Source organism: Acomys russatus, chromosome 21 (genome assembly GCF_903995435.1).
Source record: "Acomys russatus chromosome 21, mAcoRus1.1, whole genome shotgun sequence".
In the NCBI taxonomy this organism is placed as follows: domain Eukaryota; kingdom Metazoa; phylum Chordata; class Mammalia; order Rodentia; family Muridae; genus Acomys; species Acomys russatus.
The window spans coordinates 21,591,697-21,608,498 of NC_067157.1; the positions used below are offsets into that span (position 1 = coordinate 21,591,697).

At 38.4% G+C, this 16,802-nt stretch overlaps 1 protein-coding gene across 2 annotated transcripts in view; it reads left to right on the top strand.

Annotated features, from left to right (window-relative positions):
* The window catches only part of Hsf2 (heat shock transcription factor 2), a 29,019-nt gene that overhangs the window by 2,931 nt on the left and 9,286 nt on the right, over nt 1-16,802 (top strand). For both annotated transcript variants that reach the window (XM_051164546.1, XM_051164548.1), the window contains exons 2-8: nt 6,807-6,915; nt 7,048-7,175; nt 8,185-8,309; nt 10,199-10,274; nt 13,026-13,087; nt 14,425-14,512; nt 16,319-16,467. In XM_051164546.1, coding sequence (XP_051020503.1) covers nt 6,807-6,915; nt 7,048-7,175; nt 8,185-8,309; nt 10,199-10,274; nt 13,026-13,087; nt 14,425-14,512; nt 16,319-16,467 — 737 coding nt within the window. The remainder of the gene's footprint in view (nt 1-6,806; nt 6,916-7,047; nt 7,176-8,184; nt 8,310-10,198; nt 10,275-13,025; nt 13,088-14,424; nt 14,513-16,318; nt 16,468-16,802) is intronic.

Consider the following 16,802-nt stretch of genomic DNA (forward strand, 5'->3'; position numbering starts at 1 on the left):
TAACTGCTGAGGCCTCTCTTCAGCCCTGCTGTGCTGTTCTAACTGTTCCTTTTACATGTGTATTGAACTGTAGAAGTGAGCTTTTACACTGTCTTAGTGGCTTAAGGTCTTTTAAAAGCGGAAGCTTTGAGGACTAAGCAGACTTTTATGCAACCCCCAACTCTCCACAGTGGTAGAAAAACAGATTCCTCTAGCTTGAGGATAAACTAAGGAAAAAAAACCTTCTCACCTGTATTCTGGAAAGCTTGGTCTAATAGTCCTGCATGTCTGCATAGGTTCACTTTTCCTTGCAATTTTTTGGTGACAAAATTGAAAAAGAATATTCTCATTTTCCTTAAATATAAAAATATGATCGTCTGAACTATCAAAATTACACTGGATGCTATCAAACCAGAATAGTAGGGGTTAGATCCATACTGTCTTTAAAAAAAAATTTTTTTTCAGTCTCTCCCAATAAAGTTTCCCTTATGGTTTTTGTTTTTAAACATTTCCGGTAGCTTCAGAACATAACATAGCTCTTTTTGTTTTTTGCTTTGGTAAACAGATTTTAGGACAGAGAGAGATAATATTTGTAGACACCCAAGGATGTTTTAGTGTAACACTGTCCTAAATAGACCACATGTTTACCATGGAAACAAGTTGAGAAACTTGATACAGACAAGAATTTATGAGGGTTAAAAGGAGATTCCCATCATTGGTGTAAAAAAAAAAAGGTTTTACTTTTATTAAAATCCGGTAATCAGTGTATGTTGAAATGGAGCTCTGTGAAAGAAAATAATGAAATCTTGGGTGGTAACTAGTACCCAAACCAGAAAATAAAGCCGGATAAGCATAGTCTTATCAATTAGGCATATCATAGTAGTCATATAATGGCTCTTTTCAACAGTACAAGTTTAGTAGAATGACTTCTACACCAAGTAAATGGGAATGACAAGCTTAAGAGTCTAGGGCTAGTTACTTGCACGCCAAACAGTGGTGGTGAGAGGAGATAGCCGACCAGTAGGATCCTGGCTCACAAGGCCAAGATGCAAACCTTCGGGGAAAGTGCATTCCTGTGTTACTGAGCAGGAGAAAAATCACTTACTGTGCGCTTTTGGAACTTAACGGAAGTCTACAACACAGTGATGGCTAACCTGCAGGCCTGTTGTCTTAGTCTGGCTTCTATTGCTGTGACACAGGCCGTGATCAAAAACAACTTGAGAAGATTTATTTGGCTTACATATCCCAGACCTTGGTTCACTGTGGGAGGCCAAGACAGGAACTCAAAGTAGGCCTCAAGGTAGGACCTGAAGCCCAAGCCTTACAGGAGCTCTGCCAACTGGCCTGTGCCCTGTGGCTTGCCGATCCTGTTCTCTCACACCACTCCATCCAGGATAGGCAGGAAACTAGGCCCTTCCAAATCAAAGGTCATTGAAGAAAATGCTGAGTAAGCTTGTCTGAAGGGCATTTTCTCAATTGAGGTTCCCTCTAAGTGGCTCTGACTTGTGTCACAATACAAAAGGCTAGCCTGCACACTTGTCATCTGCCCGACAAACACAACTTAATTGGAACACACCCCTGCCTATTTGTTTGTTTGTACTGTTATTTTTGTGGTGCTGGGAATGCTAAGAAAGCACTTTGCCACACCTTCATGCCCAAATGTGTTTACATATTGTCCCAGCTGCTTTCTGGATAAAAGCAGAATTATGGACTCTATCGATAGCAAGTCTGAAATATTGATTTGACTTTTTGAGAAAAAGTTTGTCAACCTGCATCTTAGAGTGTTGGATGTTGGTCTGATGTATTTTGATGCTAATTACTGCTTGCTGTCTCTGTGACCCACCTTACCTTGCCTAAGAGCCTAACCTGTTTGACCAATAAAAGGCCATCACTCCTGGGCAGGGCAAATGGGATAGGCGTGGCTAAGGTTCCAGGGCTGAGGGAGACAGAGAATCTTGGGAGGAAGAAGAAAGACCAGAGGAGAGGAAGAAGGAAGGCCACCATGGGTTAGATGGAAGAGAAGCACGTGGCTGGCGTGGGTGGAGGATTTGGCCCAGATGAACATTAGCAAGTATTTGGGATTATGGATGGGATGTAGCTTGATAGAAATTATTAGAATTATATCCCATACCTGCCCTACCGTGGGGATTAATATCTGCCCTATTCCAGGTTAACTAAGGCTATTTAAAAGTATAACCAGAGTCTGTGTCTTGATTGATTGCTAGAGGGTTATAAAATAAGAAATGTCTTGCAAGAAACACTGCTTTAAAACTTTCCAAGGGAGGGAGAAAGTAACAGAGAAAAGGTGCTATTTTAACTCTTCTTAACCGTACATGAGCCAAGTACTCCAGAGCCTGTTTGTGTTGCAGGAAACTCACGTAAATACATTAGAACCAAGAGGGATGCGTTCATTCTGTGTTTGTCACTAATATCCCCTACTGGCTAAAGAAAGTGTCAGGTTGTGACCCAAAAGATGTAAGAGACCCTGATGTTTGCAGAACAGACATAATGAATGAGGTTCCAACAAGAAAGGGAAAGATAAGATGACCATTTGAGTGGAGACCTGAGTGGTTAGAAAGGATGGTTGAGGCAGAAGAGTTAAAAGTAGGAGTTGTGGCTATGCCATACTCGGGGAAGCAGACAGATTGTGAGGTTGTGGTGGGCAAAGCAGAGACATTGGGGTTTTAAGGGATGCTTCTGTATCATGAGGAGACTGGAGGTAGGGAACCAGTTAGAGAATCAGTTCTCCAGAGCAGTTGCAGTGGTGGTGAGAGGTTTTTGATTTGATACCTACTGTAAAGGAAAACTTGGAGATTGCTGGGGAGTTCATTGGGGAAGACTCTGAGTAGAATTAAGAGTTGCTCATGGGTGTGTGGGTGTGGGTGTGTGTGCGCGCGCTCAGCGTAAAGAAGCTTGCATGGCATGTTTTGACTAGATTCTATCCCCAACACTTTGTTTCCTTCTACCTCCAGAAGGAAGGGGAGAAGAAAATCAGAAGGGCAGGGTCTCCAATTTGGCCTGGGGGAACTGGATGAACTTACCTGCTGAAGTAGTGGAGGATTGGGAGACATGTTAGGTGGGGATTCTGTATGGTCACATTTTATATTTGAGATAACAGTGGATCGATTTAGTGTGAGCCACGCGTGCCTTCTCTTGAGTCTGAAATGTTTCATATCTTAAACCAGTTAGGTAGTTTTGGACTATAGCTGTTCAACTGAAGAGGTTTTTATAAATGTTTTGAAACTCTTCTGGTCCTGAACAAAAAGGTGTGGTGATGTGCAGTACCAGGAATAGAGATCTTTCTGAGCAGCATAGTTTTCATACTTCAAGACACCCTAGTGGAAGCAGGGAATAGGTTACTGGGTACCACTTTGGCATTTGGGGTCCTGTAGAGCTTATGAGGATAAAGTCACAGGATTGAATGAAAGTACTTGGGAAGACAAAAAGAACTAAAAGATGTGCTATTTAAATACTTAGAGATAGAGAAAAGCCAATTAGATGGGAAGGAAGTGGATAAAAAGGAGAATCAAGAGAGTGAGGTCATTAAAGTTTACATGCTGCAAACAAATATATTTCAAATTTCTGGTGTATATGAACTTTATGAGTTATGTGGAGATAAGGTGTCAATGGCTTAACCACAGATTGTACATTGCTTTCCAAAGATGTCAAATCAGCTTTCTCTCTTGGTAGCTGTGCATTGGATGTTCAGTTCCTTCACTTCCTCTTCAAAGAGAATGTTACCATTAGAGGCTACTAGCGTAGCAGGTAGAAAATATGCTTCAAAAGTGCTTTCCTTTAATCTATATTTCTGTTTACTAATTAATGAATTCCTAATGTTCTCTTCTACTTACTAGGCACTTAGCTTCTTGTTCTGTGGGAAATTTATGCTGTAGATTTTTATTAGTATTATTATTTATAGCAGTTCCTTATAATAAGTATGTAATTACCTTCTATTTGTTGTATTTCTTCACCTTTAAAATCCTTTGAAAATTAAGACAATTTAAAATGAAGACAGTGTCATTCATTGCTTGAATTAAAGGAGAATTAGCAGCTTTACAAAGCTATATTTGTTTTCCTAGGTCCATTTATGTTATTACTTAATTGAAAGCCCTAATATGTTTTGATAGTTTATTATTCGGGCATTTTACTCTATTGTAGTTTCACATTGTCTTCTCATGTTTTATTGAGAGAAATATGTTTTTACTTTTCCGTGTGAAGTCTATGTGGGATAAGCTTCTGTGGATAGTTTGAAAGATCCATTTCACTTTTTGTTTTAATTTAGTTGTCCAGCATCTTTATTAAATAATTGTCCTTTCCTAGGTGAATTTTTTTCACTGCCGTGTGTGTGTGTGTGTGTGTGTGTGTGTGTGTTTAATTTTGGTAAAATAACATGACATCAAGTTAGCTGTTGTAGCTATTTTTAAGTGTAGGCTTCAATTACACTGCAGTTTTTTTTTTAAACATAGTCATTATTACTGCCTAGTTCTAGAATAATTTTTATCTTTCCAAACTGAAATTGTTGCTTAATTTCTATTGCTGCGATGAGACACCATGAGCAAGCAGTTTAGAGAAGGAGTGTGCTTGAGACTGACAGTTCAAAAGGTGAGAACCTGACCATCAGGGTGAGTGGCATAGCAGGCACACAGCTGTGACACTGGAGCAGTTGCTAGGATTTACATGCAGTCCACAAGCAAGAGGCAGAGGGAGCTAAGTGGAATTGGTGTGGGCTTTTGAAACCTCAAAGCTGGCCCCAGTGACACCTCCTCTAACAAGGCCACACCTTCTAATCCTTCCTAAACAGTTCCACCAGCTGGGGACCAAGCTCCAAATATAGGAACTTTTGGGAGCCATTTCCATTTGGACCACTACATAGTGCCTGCTTGTTGGCAGTAACAGTTACCTCTCTCATTATGAACTACCCACACCCTCATTCTTCTTTGTGGCCTTTAGTTCCATCCCTTGGGAGGCAGAAGCAAGTGGATCTCTGTGAGTTCAAAGCCAGGCTATTCTACAGAGTGAGTTCCAAGACAGCCAAAACTACTATACAAAAACCCTGTCACAAAAAAAAAAATCTTTTTTTAAAAAAGATTTATTTATCTATGCATTTTATGTATGAGTGTTCTGTCTTCATCCAGAAGAGGCAATAAGATCCCATTGCAGATGGTTATGAGCCACCATGTGGTTGCTGGGAATTGAACTCAGGACCTCTGGAAGAGCAGTCAAGTGCTCTTAACCACTGAACTATCTCTCTAGCCCCAGAAAAAAAAAAATCTTTATGTAAGTGGAGTCATACCTTTAGCATAATATAGTTGTTTGATAAAAGCCACTTAAATTGTGGTGAGGTAGTATCTTACTGTTTGTTTCCTAGTGATTTGTGAATATAAAGCATCTCTCATGTGCTTATTGGCAATTAATGCATCTTTTAAAAATGCTTATTTTTAATTGGTTCTTTTGTTATTGAATTGTAAATGGCCTATATACATTGTGAATATGTCATATATATGACTGACAGATCCTTTTTTCCATCCTGTGAGTGGCCTTTTCATTCTTGGTGATGTTCAATACGCAATAGTCTTTAAACTTGATATGGTCCCATGTTTCTGATGTTATTTATGTTGCCCATATTTCAGTGTGTATAGTGAAGAAATCATTTTTATATCCAATGTTTAAAATGTTTGTTCTCTTAAGATTTAGGTCTTTGATACTGATGGGTTTGTAGTTTTTATCTGTTTTGAGTTAAATCTTGTATATGATGTCTGTTAAGGGCTCAACTGTATTCTACATATGCATAGCTTCTTTTTCTTTTCAATACCATTTGCCAAAAAGACTTGTCATTTTTCCTTCAAGTTGCCATGAAACTTGTTGAAGACTTTATTGCTTTTTTTTTTTTCCTGTTGATCTGTCTTCCTCCAGATTCGTGTTGTTTGATTATTGTGGTTTTGTGTTAAGCCTATAATAATTTTTATGCTTTTGGATCAAAACCACTTAGTGACTTGAAACCAGCCTGGCCTGATGGTGGTGGTGTTGCAGCTGCTCATAGGCTGAGCCGGGAGTATCACCAAATTGAGGTCAGCCTGGGCAACTGCAGAGACTGTCTCAAAAACTAAGGGCTGGGGAGATGGCTCAGTGGTAAGAGCACTTGTTCTTGCAGAGAGCTGAGGTTTAGTTCTAGCACTCACATGTTGGCACATGTCTAACCCCAGTTCTAGGGGATATGAAGCATTCTTTTCACCTGCATGAACACCAGGCATATATGTGGTCCTCATATGTAGATAGAGGCAAAATACTTACGTACAATTAAAGAATCTTCTTTTAGAAAATAAAAAAGGGGGCTGGAGATATAGTTTAGTGGGCAAGAGCTTGCCTGGCTCTAAACACAGGTCCCAGTACTACACCCTACTCAATTAATTAATTAACTGGAAATCTTTCTGAATTCCTTTATAGTTTTCAGGTCATGTGCTAAAATGTAGGTATACATGTTATGGATAGAGATAAAATGGTGATTTATCAATTTATTTTTGCCTGGTTACATTAGCTTTAAAGTAACTTAATAGCACTGGCTGCATATTAGGCCGTTTGCTTTCCCAATGGAAGTTCTTCTAATAGTTAATCAGAGTATGATGCAGCTTTTGAGTTGATGCTGACACCAAAATTGTTGACTTATAATTGCAGTTGTTGTTGTTGTTGTTTAAATTTACATTATCAGATATAAAAAGTTGGTCTGAAGGGATCTAGGAAGAGGTACCAGAGCTGATAGAGAGTCACATACATAGCTTCTGTCATAGGACATAAATAATTGACGTTTCTGGGCTTTGTTTGATTTTTAGAATGGACAAAGTTTTCTCGTCTTGGATGAGCAAAGATTTGCAAAAGAAATTCTTCCCAAGTATTTCAAGCACAATAACATGGCCAGCTTTGTGAGACAACTAAATATGTGTGAGTATGACCAGTGGCTGGCTTGTTGTGCTGTTGATAACCACTGATTAAGCCAGTTTTTCTCATTACAGTATTCTATATAAACTTTATTTTTGACCTAATTTTACTCATGTAAATTTGCATCTTTGTCAGATGGCTTCCGTAAAGTGGTACATATCGACTCGGGAATGGTAAAACAGGAAAGAGATGGCCCTGTTGAATTTCAGCACCCTTACTTCAGACAAGGCCAGGATAACTTGTTGGAGAACATTAAAAGGAAGGTGAGCTGCCTGCTGCTGGCACGCACTAACTAGGTTCTAAACATGACACACAACTTTCTTTTAAGCTGCTGGATGTAAGAGTGTACAGGTGTAGTGGTGCACACCTATAATCCTAGCGCTTGGGAGGCAGAAGCAGGACGATCGCTGCAAGTTAAAGAGTCCAGCTTGCTGTAAATAGTGAGTTCCAGGCAGACCTGGACTTTGGAGTGAGACCCTGTCTCAGTAACTCCCTGTAATAACAAATATGTAAATAATGAAAATGTGCTGTTCCTCATTGAGATGAACTAGACTGACGGAGCTTTGGCTAATTGTCCCTCCGCTCCCACCATGTACTGCAGAGGGAAGCAAAGTAGTCACTGTGTGTGACCGAGGGTAGAGTCACCCATCCTACTGGGAGGGCTTACTCCTAAGCTAGCTGAGACGGGAAAACCAACTACCTTTTGATAAAATGAATGTCTTTACTAAGTCTGTAAAAGGTGGATAGAAACCAAAAATATAGTCCTGTAGTCCAGTGATACAATACTTGCTTGGCACTCTTAAAACTCTGACTTCAGTTCCCATCACCCAAAAGTGGGACGTGGTGGTAAAAGGGGGCAAACGGGATGCATATAGCTCAATGGCTGGGATATGAGCAAGGCCTTGAGCTCAATCCTAAACTGCAGAGTAAAAATAAAAGGTGATGAGCCCAGGAAGGAAAATTACCTACGGTGTGACTCTTTTAATTAAGCATAGAATATGATAATAAAGAGGCTGGGAAATGACACTCATATTCCTGCTCATCCCATTAAAAGGAGATGGTTTAATCCTAAGTAGTCTAGGGAAAAAATAGTGATTATTCCATGCTTTCTCTTGTATTGAGCTGTGAAGTTTATTTTTGCTTTAGAATTTAGAAATTTGTAATGACCTTACTTCTTTAATAGGCTACAGAGACTTCTTCTAGTAGGAAGTTTTGAATTACAATCAAAGGGGCTTGGAATATATTTAATTTTCTAAATTTGTATTTTGGAAGGTTTCATCTTCAAAACCAGAGGAAAATAAAATTCGTCAGGAAGATTTAACAAAAATTATAAGTAGTGCTCAGAAGGTTCAAATAAAACAAGAGACTATTGAGTCCAGGCTCTCAGAATTAAAAAGGTAAAAATATTATTTCCAAATACAATTCTAATATTACAGTAGTTGGGGTGTGTGTGTTGGGGTTTGGAAATTGTCCAGTATTTTATTTTAAGTAGTCTTCAGTAGCCAAATCAAAGGTCACTTCTGCCTCCCCCCCCCCCCCCCCCCCCCATATGTGTTAGTTTGCTTTTAGTCTGTGGCTATAGACTTTGTCCTAATAATAGGTTTTAATTATGGTTGTCAGAAGACGATAAATCTAGCCATGAAACTGGTCTTGCTTATGTAATAGTGGATCTTTAAGATAGTGGTAGTAATTCTACATAGATTAGTTTTCATGATTTCATATGTTAATACGGGTACACATTAGAAATCTTCTATATAACTGGTTGATAGTATAGTAAAAATAGTTCTACATTGATTAGTTTGCATATGGTCTTCATATATAAATGACTTAAAATATGTTTCACTGTGGCCTATCTCTTAGGAAAAAGTAGGGCATGGGAGACAAGAAAAGGAGTATGCGCAAGAGAGTTGCCCTACTTGATACTGCAAAGACCTCTCACCTTCCAAGCGTGGTTTATCTTGTTCACTGCATTACTTAGTAGTGTTTTCCTTACTGCCACCCTGCTGCCTTGTGTGGAGATGAGCTGTTTTATTCTCGAGCCTGAGAGTAGTTATGCACACACTGTCTTACAGTTTTGCTCTTCGTTTCTAATTCAGATGTTTTCTTCATGAGTGACTCTGGACTTTGATTCCTTGTTTGAATAACCGTTAAACTTGTCAATTTTGCTTATTTTTCCTAATTTAGCTGTGTTGTTTGTTTCTCTTCTGTCAGTAGTGTCCTTTAACCTAATTCAAGAGTTTGATCATTTAATTATCCTTTATGTCTTAGAGACAGTCATCTTCTGCCTCAGTAGACAGGTAGCAGCATGTTAAAATTTGATTGTTGAAAACATACAGTTATTATTTAGTAAGTATTAAAAACAGTTTCCTTTTCAAATACTTCTATATGTCAACCTGCCATCTTTTTTTAATAATAGGACACCTTGAGAAAGATAACTTTTGGTAGATTAATAGAAATGAATATAAGCATTTGATAGTTGGATTATCCTTTATCCTTTATTAGCTCTGCTAATGATTAATAACTACAGACTCAGTTTTACAAAGGCAAGAAAGAAGGTAAAGGAATTATAACTATTATAAGTTATTGAGTTTTCTTCTTTAAAAACACTTAGAGGTATTCCTTTCCTTCCTTAGAGAGTTTGAGACAGATCTTCAGATAGCCTTACAGTCTGACAGACATTAGTTTTACTTTTAATAGTTGTGTGGTGATCTCTATGATACTGGGCAGAATTCCTTCACTTTGCCATACTGCAGTGTGTATCCTCATCTATACAGTGAAGACCACGAGCCTTTTCTTGACAGTGTTTATGGAACTTTAAGTGACTCACATATATAAGATGGTGGTCAGTGTCACGTTGCATTCTTTGCTGAAGCGATGAACAAAATCTGTTTATACTTGCTATCCTGTTTAAACTTAGTTTTTTTTCTAAGCAAAACATACCAAACCCAGATATCAAAAGGAGTAAAGTACCTACTACTGTGTACATGTAAATATGTATCATAAGTTTGTATCGTAAGGCTTCCTCCCCGAATAGCCATGACTAGTAGATGATCCGGCTGAGGAGAGATGATTATGGCGTAGGGGTAGTAGCATAGCTATCTGTTTCTTCAGATAGGGTTTCACTGTGTAGCTTAAGCTGGTCTTGAACCTGACCTGCTCCTGCCTCTGTCTGCCTCCTCTCACCTCTGAGTTCTGAAGTTCTCTGGCTTTCTTAATTAAAAGTTGTTGAATCTTGGGCTTCTGACCAAATCTTTCTTTGTTTTGGTTATTAAATAAATTCTAACAGTGAGAATGAATCCCTTTGGAAGGAGGTGTCAGAGTTACGAGCAAAGCACGCACAGCAGCAACAAGTTATTAGAAAGGTAAGGCACCCGCTTGCACTGTTCTTTGCATTTGCCTGTGTTGGGTGGGCCGTTTTTTGTTGCTTTTTACTCTGAGGATATAGTTAATTTTTTTTTTTTTTTTTTGGTTTTTCGAGACAGGGTTTCTCTATGTAACCTTGGCCATCCTGGACTCACTTTGTAGACCAGGCTGGCCTTGAACTCACAGCGATCCGCCTGCCTCTGCCTCCCGAGTGCTGGGATTAAAGGCGTGCGCCACCACGCCCGGCTCAATATAGTTAATTTTTAAGTCATTTGGACAAGTTAGAAGTTCACCAGTGAGTGCTTTTTTCAGTATATATTATAATTGGGCTTAGTAAAATAAGTAGGTAAAATAAAGTTATAAAATAAATTCAAGATATTGAGCTGAAAATTCAAGGAAGAATTAAGATCCGTCCATGGCATGGCGTCTTTGTCATTTAATCTTTACATCCCAACTTCCATTTGTCATTAAGAAACATGAGAGTAATAAGGTCTCTATTTTTTGCTTATGAGTAAGCCAGACTCATAGCAACAGGTTCTTTGGAGGGGAGCAGGGGGAAGATGAATCTTGTTCCTGCTTGAAAAGGCACTTGAGCTAAAAATAAGCTGATGACTGACAGACTCTGCATGTAGTGAATCAGCCTTAGGACAGAGATGACTAACAGTTGTCACATTTGGCTTGTGATCAAAACAGTATACTAGTTTTGTAAAATAAAATTAACCTTAAGTTCTCAGCATATATATATATATAAAACTTTTATATATAAACATATATGTATATACTATAGGCAGTTGTAATGTCTTGTTATGGATAGTTCAGTTAAAATAACAGGCATTTTTAATTTAGTAGTTGATGAAAATAGTCTGTTACTATTTTTCACAAAGCAGCATTTTGGTAAAATATTAACTGTGTAATCTGCATTTTTTTTCTCTCCCAACAGCAAAGATAGATAGATAGTGATGGTTAAGACATCGCTTGAAATTTTTACCAGCACTTTTCCTGCTCAGCTCCGAATTTGCAATGTGTTGTTTAATAGCCTTAGTTGGGAGATTCTGTTTTATTCTTGTAATTAAATTTCATAAAGTGTATAAGACCCTACAGTGTCTCAACAGTCTTCCAACCGCTTTGGCCTTTATTCACTGGGACACTTCTTTCCATTGTTACTCACGTCTTCGCTTTTATTTGGATCTATAGTAGGAAGCTGAGGTAAAATATCAAGTCATACTTTGAACCAAAGTGGTTCTCACAAATGTACCTAGAAGGCTTGCCACACGTAGTTAACACAGGCATTGCTGGACCTGTCAGAATTCAGATGGAGCAGCTCTGTAGTGAGGTTGAGGACATAAATGTCTAAGAAGACCCTGCCACAATGCAGCTGGGCCTGTGTCTCTCTTAAACACGTGGATAGAATAAGAAGACTTAGTTTTGTCCATCTGTTTTTCAGTTAAGCACGCAGATAATTAATTTTTACTGTGTCTGTTGGTTGGGTAAGCTTCCATGGATGTATCGCAACAGTAATACTTAAAAAACTGGCCAGTGCCGCTTTCTCAGAAAAATGGGAATAGGGCTTCCTCAAGATCCAGCTATTCCACTCCTTGGAATATACCCAGAAGATGCACTACCACACAACAGGGACATGTGCTCAACCATGTTCATAGCTGCCTTATTCATAATAGCCAGAACATGGAAACAGCCTAAGTGTCCCTCAGTAGAAGAATGGATAAAGAAACTGTGGTACATTTACACTATGGAATACTACTCAGCTATTAAAAACAAGGAATTTCTGAAATTTGTGGACAAATGGATTGAACTAGAAATTATCATAATGAGTGAGTTCACCCAGAAGCAAAAAGAGTTAAATGGTATATACTTACTTATATCAAGACACTAGCCCAAGGGGTATGTCCCCATGGAAAACTTTACCTACCAGGAAAGTGGGTCAGAGGGAAGGACATCCTATTGAGACTTTAGGTGTGAGAAGCCTGGGAGAATGAGGAAATAGAAGGATCCAGAGGGTCCTGGAAAACTACAGGCGGGTCTGGGCCCTGGGGTCCTCCTCAAACTATGGCACCAGCCAAGGAAAATATAGGCAGTAAACTTTGAACCCCTACCCAGACTAGCCGATGGACAGGATATTCTCTGCCGTTAAGTGGAGAAGGAGATCTGACTTTCACACAAACTCTGGTGCCCCATATTTGACCATGTCCCTTGGATGGGGATGCCTGGTGGCACTCAGAGGAAGGATAATAGGTCATCAAGAAGAGACTCGATACCCTATGAGCATATACAGGGGGAGGAGGTCCCCCTCAGTCACAGACATAGGGGAGGGGAATGGGGGGGGAAGCGGGCGGGACGGAGGAATGGGAGAATACAAGGGATGGGCTAACAACTGAGATGTAATTTGAATAAATTAATAATAAAAAAATTTAAAAAACTGGCCAGTGCACTCTTCCAAACCTAAATTTTATGATCTCTTCTGCGTTAGTAAATCCTTTTGCTTACAGCCATATTACCTTTCTTATGGAAATGCTATCAAACACCAATTTGTCTTTTTTACATCACACTGCAGTCTTCATGAGAAAAGCGAATCTCAGGTGTCAGAGTGTGAGAAGTTGCAATGGCACTAGTTGGTGTGTGTTTTAGAGTCATTTATTGAGCATACTGCAGGAGGGCAGGAAGCTGGGTGGTGACTGATTGATGCAATGTGGACAGTTTTTGATGAAAAAATTTTATTTACATTCTCTTCTCAGATTGTCCAGTTTATTGTTACATTGGTTCAGAATAATCAGCTTGTGAGCTTAAAACGTAAGAGGTGCGTGCTTTGAGTTTTCTCTTGTAAACGTCTTAGTGTTGAGTCATGAGCACCTGTGTCTGCTGAGTGCATGCCTGGTACAAAGAGCAGCTTTCTTTGTTAAATTATCTAAGTATTTCAGGAAATAATCTTAACAGGATGAGCATTCCTTACTACAATACTAAGGATGCGAGAAGTATTTGGGATTTTAACTTTTTCAGATTTGGGATATTTGCATATATATGAGTTACCTGTTATGAAATTTATATCTAAATTCAAAATTTGTTATGCATACTTCATACATGTAATCCGACAGTAATTATATGTAATATATTTAATAATTTTGTACATGAGGTAGTTTATGTTCCAGACAGCTAAAAGGGCTGAGAAGACTTTCATGTTGTAGGCCCTTGATTCACCGTGGCCCATAACATAAGTATGAGTGAGTTTTCCATTTACGCCATAGTAATGTTGAAAAGCTGGATATATGCAACCTTCTTATCCCTGTCACCCTGCTGATGATTTGCCTGGCCACCCTCCTACCCTCCCACCCTCCCTCCTACAAATAGGGTTTTAACTGCATACCTGGAGGTAGCCTCCGCCTCACCCTGCTCATAGGCTCTACCTTCTGAGTACTGGGGCTGCAGGCAGGCACCAACACACCCAGTTTCCTAGAAGTAAGGATTAGCTCGATGGTCACTTTGCAGACCTGCAGTGCTACTGGCTGATTCCTCATTCATGTTAATGGTTTAAAGTAGAGTTTAGGAGGCCTCAGTGAGGAGAACTCTTTAAAAATAGACCATTTGTTATGAAATAGGGAGAGAATCAAATATGTAGTCGGCCCAGTCCTTTAAAATGTTAATGATAGGTTATAATACCTATAAATATATTAATTATTGATGCCAAAAGAATACTTCACAAAAGAGGAAAAAGATGACGTATAAGGAGATTTTGGCAGTTTATAAATAAAAGCCTAGCTTTAATTTATTGCCTCTTACTCTGTGATGCTACCTTTTTAAAAACTGCAAATACTTTGTAAGGAGTTGAGTGGTTCTAAAGAATTTCTGTTCTACTCTTTGTTTGTTTGTTTGTTTTGTTTTGTTTTTCGAGACAGGGTTTCTCTGTTACACAGAGTCTTGACTGTCCTGGACTCTCTTTATAGACCAGGCTGGCCTCGAACTCACAAAGATCTGCCTGCCTCTGCCTCCCAGTGCTGGGATTAAAAGCGTGCACTGCTACCCCTGTCTCTATTGTATTCTTATTAAAGATTTTTTATTCACTATTAAAGTAAGTATTGTTGAGGTACTGTGAGTGAAAGATCCTTGTTGGAGTTATGTAATTACTATTATTATTTGCAGGCCTCTACTTCTAAACACTAATGGTGCCCCAAAGAAGAATCTATTTCAGCACATAGTCAAAGAACCAACTGATCATCACCATCATAAAGTAAATTTTCATGTATTTTATATTTATTGTCTCAAAGTAAATTTTATTATGGCAGTGTTTCATGCAATCAAAGACGTTTAGTGAATAAGAATGTAAGTCCTCATTCCCCAGCTCTAGTAAATCGTGACACTTTGATTACTTGCTTTAGAGTATTTTAAGAAATAACTCATTAAAAATACAGTTGCTTTAAAAAAAAGTTGCTAATTTCCAAGCTTTATTATTTATCATTGTCATAACTCTTTCTGTGTGTGAGTCAGGAATGCTGTTGTTACTGTGCTGATATCTAAACTATAGCAATACATGGTGGTGGTTAAATACTGTGCAATGTTTACCACTTTGGTACAGGGAATGGTTGAAGTGGGCCTCTTACGTGCTTAGCGTGCAGCCTATCAGGAAGTGGTATGCCCACAGTGTGGCCTTTTTCTTCCTATGGAATTGATGAATGTAGTTTGCTGTGGTCATGTGATGTCATCATAGTGTAACGTGATTACTGGAATTCCCTGCTATTTATTTTCTTTTCATCTATGCTGACCAGAGTACTCCTCTCTAGCAATTTCAAAGTAGTTTGTATTTTTGTTTTTTGTTATAGACTATATAATTTGGCAGTCTTATATCTAATTGCCGACTAGTCTGCCATCAAACTAACTTAAGCCTTTTATGGTACTGCTCACTCTTTCATTGATAATTCTTTTTTTTCTTTTGGGATGTGTTAGAGATTAAAGGTCAGGCAAATGCTATACCACTAAGTTACTGTTGCTAATTTGAAAGGTTAGAAATGTTAAATATTGATCAGATTTATTACTGACTGTTGATGTATGTCTGTTTATTTTACCCCTCTGGGACAAAGCAGCATTATCTTCATCTTACCTCAGTTTTTATCCTCTTCTTTTTCTAAACCAAGTATAATGTAGCTTAAGTTTTGGATTGAAAGCTTACATAAGTAGATAAAGGTTTAATGTAAAAAAAAAAGTTGCATTATAATGCCTTGCTTGCTTCTTAATGCTGACTTTTTTTTCTTTTTCCTTTTGGTGGTACTAGGGATTGAACCTAGGGTCCCCCACAGCTTTCTATTTTTTCATTTTGCAATTAGGATCCCACCAAGCTATCTAGGCTGCTGTTGAACTCAATTTGTAGCCCAGGCAGGCCTTGAACTCGAATTTTTCCTTTCTCAGCTTCTTGAGCAGTTGTAATTACAGGCCTGGGCCTTCCAGCCTATCTGTGAACTGCATCCTAACACTAAAACGAGCAAGCTGTTGCTAAAATAACCAGTGACTTTTAACTATGAAATTGTATTTCTCTCAGTGAGGCTCTTTAATGAGTAAGACCGACGCCTCTTCAGACACAGTGAGTTCAGATAGGACAGTTGGCTGTCAACCTCTTCAGACACAGTGAGTTCAGATAGGACAGTTGGCTGTCAGCGCAGGGCTGTGTGGTTATGACGGAAGTGTGTGAAGGCCTAGAGCTTGTTCACTATTTATCTATAAAAAATTACTTTAGAATTTGAAGATCTCTTTAGAAACACACTTTGGGTATGTCATCTTCAGGGTCTCTGAATTTCTTATTAAGTAGAAAATGAGTGTGTGTTTTATAGCTCTGTAAAATGATGTAGAATATGCATCCCAGCACAGAAAACAAAGCTGTTTTGTTTGCTATTGTATCCTCGATATTTAGGAAATAGGATGTGTCCAGTTGTTTTTTGTTGTTGTTGTTGTTGTATTTATTTATTTATTTATTTTTGCCTTGTTTTATGACATCCTCTATAGTCTCTATAGTGTCCGTATGTTTTGTTTCCTCCTGATGCTTCAGGTTCCACATAGCAGGACTGAAGGATTAAAATCACGAGAGCGGATGTCAGATGACATAATTATTTATGATGTTACTGATGATAATGCGGATGAAGAAAATATTCCAGTTATTCCAGAACCTAATGAAGACGTTATATCTGATCCCTCCAAGTAAGGAATCAAAATATAAAATAAGGGAAAGTACTAGTCATTTTTCTTACCAAATAATTATATTAAAAACCACTGGTTCTTTGAAAAACTAACCCTTTTCTCATATTTTAAGTACTAATCTCTTTCTCATGTTTAGAGTATTGAGCCAGATAAACCCTACCTCCAAGAGAAAATAATGACAATTTATGGTTTTTATTTGGAGTTAAACCTTTTTTCCTGATTCTTTGTGGTTCTCTATTCCTTTCAGAAAAGGAGACCTTTCAGTAGGTGATACGGAATTCCTCCAGAGATGAAAATGAACTTACCTGTCTAAAGCTGTAATTGTTTTCTTTTTC